The sequence below is a fragment of the Orycteropus afer genome, unplaced genomic scaffold, assembly GCF_000298275.1.
Source record: "Orycteropus afer afer isolate SDZICR_OR568_19922 unplaced genomic scaffold, OryAfe1.0 scaffold00580, whole genome shotgun sequence".
NCBI classification, from domain to species: Eukaryota; Metazoa; Chordata; class Mammalia; order Tubulidentata; family Orycteropodidae; genus Orycteropus; species Orycteropus afer.
The window spans coordinates 1-7,385 of record NW_006922167.1 but is presented as its reverse complement, the minus strand read 5'-3'; the positions used below and the strand labels follow the sequence as shown (position 1 = coordinate 7,385).

Sequence of the window (7,385 nt, the reverse complement as noted above, 5' to 3'; positions counted from 1 at the left end):
CCCCCAAGAGGAAGACAGAATCACCATCAGTAGCCCAAGGCCTATTCCTGCAAGGCCAGACATGCTGCCTCCCTCCAGCCCTTTCACCAACTCTGAAATCAACTGTTCCTCTTGCAGCACCCACCACCTCTCTGCTGGGTTCAATAATTCACAGCATTGGCCACAAAGAACTCACAGATTATGGGGTTTATTAGAGAAGCACCAGACTACAATTCAAGTTCAGAAATGCACTCAGTCTCCTGCAGCCGGCCATCTCACTCAGCAGCCAACAGTCTCAGTAGCACATCACTATCTCAGCAGTGCATGTCTCTCGCATCTCTCTCTCAGCAGTGCATGTCTCTCGTGTCTCTCTCTCAGTGTGCCTCTCTCACGTCTCTCAGGAGAGTGTTTCTCTCAGCAGCATGTCTTTCATGGTCAGCAGTCAAAGAGACTCCTGCCTCTAGAAGGGATGCTTTTGAGCCTGGCAGAATGGCCCAAATCAACCAATCCCAACATCAGAATTCTATACACCTGAGAGAGAGAGAACATCCCAGAAGATTTCTTTGTGCCACCCTCAACAGACATACGCCAGATGGATAACTTTAACAATCAGGAGCTACTCAGTTGCTCATGGCAATTCCACCACAGGGTTTACAAAGACTCAGGCTAGAAAAGCCACACTATGTGATTTACTACACCGCACCAAGTTACCACTGTTTTCCTTTATTTGGTCCAACTTGTATATTGTTTACTAAAACAGAAATGAGCATGGCACAAGCAGATTAAGTGTAAGCTATAGTTTAATATTATTTCATAAATGTAGTATGCTCCAAATAAGTTTAGGGTTCATGTTTTGTTTTCTTTTCTTTTCTTTTCTTTCCTCAGGTACAAATGAATGTGCTGGCATTCAACAGGCAATTCCACTATGGTGTATTTTATGCATACGTAAAGCTGAGGGAACAAGAAATGAGAAACATTGTATGGATAGCAGAATGCATTTCACAGAGACACCGAACTAAAATCAACAGTTACATTCCAATTTTATAAACTAAGTGAGGGCCTCAAATGCAGAAATCATAAAAGAGGAGGTTATGAGGAAGATAAAACAAATTTGTTACATTATCTAGGATACACAAAAGTAAATCTTGTTGCACCTTCTACGAATTGCATAATCACCAAAAATACAATAAACAATCCAGAAACAAAGCATTTCCTTTTTTTTTTCCAGCATTTTATATTTATCTGATTGTTCACTGGCCCTTAAACGTTAATTTTACTTAATCTTATTGTACTTTTCTTATTTGGAGGGGGGTTGTGTTAAAAATCAGGACTAATAAAAATGTGTTACTCTTGCTTTTCTGTGTAGCTCCACAAACCCAAATACTTACTTTTTACCTGTTACTTCTCTGTGTTGGTAAAAGTCTAGTGCTATATGTAGCCAGTATGTACCAAATATGATGGGAATTATTGTAGATTTTTTTTTTCTGCCTAATAATATTTGATTTGGTAGGTTTGGGAAAACTACACAATTCTAAATCATATATCTTAGATGTCAGTAATATTAAATTTTTTATTCAGTCTACCACTTATACTTTCCCACAACTTTAAATAAAAGGAACATCTCATTGAGGATTTTGCCCTCTTTCATCGACCCTTCACCTTACCAAGCATGACATCCTTCTCCAGGGAATGGTCCCTATGACAACATGACCAAAGTAGGTGAGATGAAGTCTGGCCATTCCCACTTCCAAGGAGCATTCAAGTTGCACTTCTTCCAGGACAGATTTGTTAGTTCTTTTAGCAATCCATGGTACTCTCAGCATTCTTCCCCAACACCACAACTCAAAAGCATTGACTCTTCTTTTGTCTTCCTTATTCATTGTCCAGCTCTCACATGCATATGAGGGAACTGAAAATACCATGGCTTGTGTCAGGCGCACCTTAGTCTTCAAGGAGATACCTTTGCTCTTCAGCACTTGAAAGAGATCTTTGCAGTAGATTTGCCTAATGCAATACATTGTGTAATATCTTGACTGCTGCTTCCATTGTTGATTGCAGAACCAAGTAACATGAAGTTTTTGACTGTTATTATTGATAATTGAATACTGTGTATGTTTGCCTCTGTTTTCTATACTTTTTTGTGCACCTTACTGTGTCCTCGTTTTCCCTGTTGTTATGTGCTGATCATACACTTTTGCTATATTGCCTTTTCCTTCACTCGTTAACAAATATCTTAACTAGTCAGCCATTCTCCCTCCCTTCCCATCCCATCCCAGGTAACCAACAAAGTAAATTTCCTTCCCTGTGTAAACCTTTCTTCAACTTTTTAGAATAACTGTCTCATAAAATATTTGTCCTTCTGTGATTGACTTATTCTTTGAGAATATTAACAGAGAACAAACATATACTAGTATGTAGAATTAGATGCACATACCATGGAGTAAACCCATTTTTCCTCAAAAGTCCAACTTTTATTTTAGTAAAGTATTTTAATAGTTTCAGTGCTAGTATTTTTTGAATACAAGGAAAAATAGTGACAAGGAAAGCCAAGTGCCTCACCTCACATCTATATGGGAGTCCCAGGCCACACACAAGTTTTGCGTAAGGTTGCAGTGCAGATCAGTCAGGAGAGGTCAAAGACCTTTCCAAAGTGCTATGCCTTATCTGGAAGGCTTCCTCCCCTGCCTTGTTCCTGGTTCCTACAAGGAGCTGCAGTCTCTCCTCCCAGGGACTGTATTAGGAGGCATTTGTACTTTATATTTTAACCTTAATGGCTACAGTGGAAGGTTTAAGGTTTAGAGGATTCTTTAGAGGTTGTTGCTGATGGGAAAGAGAGAGCTTGAAGACAGGTAAGATGATCTTCAGGCTCCCTCCCCATTCCAGACTATTAATGTGTGACCAGGCTTCAATCTGAAGTTACAACTTCTCCCTTTTCCAAACTGTGTGAACAACGAAGATCACAATCTCCCAACCTCACCTCCCTAGGCCTCCCTAAAAATCTAACCATTATGTGAATATAGAAGACAGGCACTTCTCTTGCTACTCCATACATTTCTTGTTCTAAATAATTGGAACCAAGGCTCTTAACATTCTTGCCCCGTTGGCATCCAACTAATGCCTTCTAGCATTTCATTAATTCCTGAAATTTGCACCTCTCTGGTCTGCTGGATAGGAACTCTGGTAGCATAGTGCCTAAGGCACTTGACTGCTAACCAGAAGGGTGGCAGTTCAAACCCACCAGCCACTCCTTGGAAGGAAGATTGGGCAATCTACTTCTGTAGTGATACTGCCTCAGAAACCCAAGGAGGGGTCTCTATGAGTCAGGTCTGACTCGATGACAGTGAGTTTGGTTTTTTGGTTTTAGTCTGCTGGAAAGGACCTCTGCTGGTACAGTGCGTAAGGCCTTAACTGCTAATGAGAAGGTTGGTGGTTCAAGCTTACCAGCCACTCTGCAGAAGGAAGACTGGGCAATCTACTTCTGTAAAGATTTACTGCCCTGGAAACCTAATGGGGGTCGCTATGAGTCAGAATCCACTCAATGGTAGTGAGTTTTTTTTTTTTTTTTTTTTTTTTTAAGTCTGCTGGAAAGAGCCTTGGTGGTACAGTGGTTAAATCAGTTGGCTGCTAACCAAAGGTCAGCAGTTGAAACCCTCCAGCTGCTCTGCAGGAGGAAGATGTGGTCATCTGTGTCTATAAAAATGTACAGCCTTCAAAACCCTAGGGGGGAAGTTCTGTTGTGTCTTATAAAGTCACTGAGTCTATATCAACTGGATAGTAGTAGGTTGGGTTTGGTTTTTGGAGTCTGCTGCATTTTGGTTTAGAACATTTTCTTCCATATAAATGCTTATGCTCAGACTTCCTTGCAGTCAGTGGTCAATCCTGCCTTTACACTCCTACAACCTTTAGGCCATGCCCATTTTCTCCCTCCCTTGCTCTCTAGCATTGTTCATGGGTTTACATGTTATTCCTTCTCTGTCTATCCAAGAGCAGAAACTTTGAGACCTCTAGAGGTTTTGCAATCTGGGAAGAAATAATGATATGCTAGTAGGGGTATAAGGAGCTCGGGTGATGTAGTGGTTAAGGCATTTGGTTGCTAACCAAAAGGTCCATGGTTCAAACCCACCAGCCACTGTGGAAGAAAGAGAAGACAGTCTGCTTCCATAAAGATTTGCAGCCTTTGAAACCCAATGGAGGTTGCTATAAGTCGAATTGACTTGATGACAGTGAGTTTGGTTTTGGTTTTGGTTTAGTAGGGACATGGATGGTTCAGTGGTAGAATTCTCACCTTCTATGAAGACCTGGTCAATTCCTGGCTAATACACCTCATGAAGAGCCACAACCCATCGGTCAGTGGAGGCTGTGTGTTGCTATAATATTGAACAGGTTTTAGCTGAGCTTCCTGACTAAAATGGATTAGGAAGAAAGGCCTTGTTATCTACTTCCAGAAATCAGCCAATGAATATCCTATGGATCACAATGGTCTGATCATGGGGGTCATAGGGAAGACACAGGACCAGGGTAGCATTTAGTTATATTTGCATGGGGGCACTGTGAGCCAAGGGTTTGACTTGACAACAGCTAACAACAACATGGGAAAGTAGTTGCAATTCTAAAGACATTTTGAGAAAATCTAAGATGAAATGAAGTCTTTTTTCCTGATGAATGCTGGACATTAACTGAGGGTAAGTGGAAATGATCATTCTGAATCTGGGACTGTTTTGCCAAAGTTGAGTATTGTTAGACAATGATGGAATTCATTTGACCAGTCTGAAGACCCTATGAGAATGGCAGTAAAGTAATAAGGCATTAAAAATGTTAAGAGAAATATGTGTAGGGAGAAGAAAGACTGAGTGATCAGATTTTAGATACTTCATTAATATTAATGCTTCCATTTACCACTTAACAATTTCTGTCAAGAATGTCTTAACAGACCTAACAGATAAGACATAGATATGAGAAAGAATACAATAACAATTTCTTTGTATTTGTCTTGTTATTGTCAGGCACATACCACAGTCTCCCCATTCCTTGATTCATTTAATTCCTTTTGAATCATTTTCTCTCCACTTTATCAAACAGCAACATTAATACTTAGATATATTGAGTAGAATGCTGAGGGATGTATGGGACATTATCCAAAGATATCATTCTCATTGATTTCATCCCTGATGTCTCACAATGGCTGATGCCTGGAGTATGGCTGAATAACATTATATCTACAAAAATAGGATGATGAAACCATAAGGCCCAAATCACCCATCCTAAGTAATTTTCCATCCTCTTTCTCCTTTACAATTTCATTATTTCATATGACTTCCCATCGATTGCTTTCCCACCCTCTCCTCCTTTCTCCTCAGTCCCTTTGTGCTGCAGTTTTTCACTTTCATCACTGACTTGATCACTTATTGAAATCCAACTCACCAAAGCATGGACAAAGTCTGGCTGCCAATGCAAGAGACCGCATGTTGGACTTGCTTTTGAAAAGAAAAACTAAACTGATAAGAACAGCTACTACACTTGATCTTAGCCAAAAGGCTGGGAACACTCCAAAAATAAATAAATAAATACATACATAGTAGCATAGTGCCTAAGGCACTTGACTGCTAACCAGAAGGCTGGCAGTTCAAACCCACCAGCCACTCCTCGGAAGGAAGGTTGGGCAATCCTACTTCCATAGTGATACTGCCTCGGAAACCCAAGGAGGGGTCGCTATGAGTTGGGCCGACTCGAGGGCATATAACAACATACATAAATGTAGAGGAAAAAAAAGAAAGAAAGAAAGAAAAAGAACCTAGTGTGAATATCAATATATGAGAAAGAAATTGTCTTCAGAAGATTAGCATTAACCAGATCCACAAATAGCATTTTAAAAGTCAGGATCTTTAGGACAAGCTGTAAAAATTCATCAGTAGGTCTATGACAACAGTAGGGCTGTCAGTAGATGTCTGGTCCCCCTGAGACTTGTGATACTTGCCAGCCAGTATAAATCTCTTATTGTAAAAGTTGGAAACAAGTTAAAACAAACAAACAAAAAACACTACAAGATAACATAAGTCATCTTTCAGGTAGCAAGGGATATGTTCCCCAGTCAAGAGAGACAACTATCATTATGGCTAGCTGTGGGGATTTGACAACATGTGAACAAATACGATGACCTCTCCCACTAAGAAGTGGGAATCTGACTTCTCTCCTTGAATCTGAATTGATCTTGGTGACCTTCTCATAACCAATAAAATACAGAAAAAGTAACCCTATATAACTCCCAGAGTTAAGTCATAAAGGGTAATGCACCTTGCACTAGTGCTTAGAGTCCTGAGCCACCGGTAAGTAGTCCAACTCCCTTGAGCCTTCCATACTTTGAGAAAACCAAGCTACAAGGACAGGGCAAGTATAGGTACTGAGGGCAGAAACGCTAGTTTAGCTCTAGTTAACAGCATCAACTACCAGTGAAGTGAGAAAATAATCTTGGAATTCCAGCCCAGTGAGCCTGACATAATAAGGTCCAAGCTAACACCTGACCACAACTACATGACAGACCCCATGTGACAACTATCTAGACAAGTCCTTCCTAAATTTCTGACCCACAGAAATCTAGCGATAATAAAATTTCTCTTCTAAAACACTAAATTTGGGGTGCAATAACAGAAAAAGAAACAATGATACTCACCAATCATCATTGAATATGTCAAATATTTTTGTGTTCCATTGTAACACAAAGTCCTTTCCTGATATGCCTAAGCCGTCCAGCTCTCCAATTATCTTTGTGAGTGGTCAGGACAAGTCTAGCTTGCCATATATAATCACCTACAAACAAGCCTCACCTCTAACCTACAGGGACTTCCTCTATATCATTTGAAGACAGAATGTAAATTCAAGAGCCAGATATGACCAAACAATACCAGTTGCCAGTGGAATAGTCTTTTTTCTCAATAAAACTTGGCATTGAATCTAGCTGGACAGTTGTACTGACAATGCATCTAACTTTTTATAGGCAAATGCCATTACCTTTTTCATCTTTTGAACAAACAGCAATTCTAGATTTTAAATAACGTGTACATTTTTAGATTCTACTTCTGTGGGTTATTTTTATTTATTTATTTGTGACCTTACACTTTGCAAACGTTGCCCTGCATCATCTTTGATTGGGAGGATGGCATAGGCCCAGACATCGTTTCATTCTGCTATCCATAATAAGGTCACTATGAGTTGGGGCCGACTTGATGACACCTAACTATGTTGCTGTTGTTATGTGCCATCGAGTAGGACCCGAATCATAGTGACTCCTCCTTTGGTTTCTGAGGCAGTACTATGGAAGTAGATTGCTTCTGTGGGTTATTTTTAATTAAAGCACTAAATTCTTTATTCGACTATCAATGTTAAGATGCATATGTCATTGTGTAAGAAGT

At 39.9% G+C, this 7,385-nt stretch overlaps 1 protein-coding gene across 1 annotated transcript in view; it reads left to right on the top strand.

Moving 5' to 3' along the window:
• Nucleotides 1–1,026, top strand: part of ATP6V0D2 (ATPase H+ transporting V0 subunit d2) — a 77,173-nt gene extending 76,147 nt beyond the window's left edge. The window contains exon 7 of the mRNA XM_007956191.1: nt 865–1,026. Coding sequence (XP_007954382.1) covers nt 865–1,026 — 162 coding nt within the window. The remainder of the gene's footprint in view (nt 1–864) is intronic.
• The last annotated feature ends 6,359 nt before the right edge of the window (nt 1,027–7,385 follow it).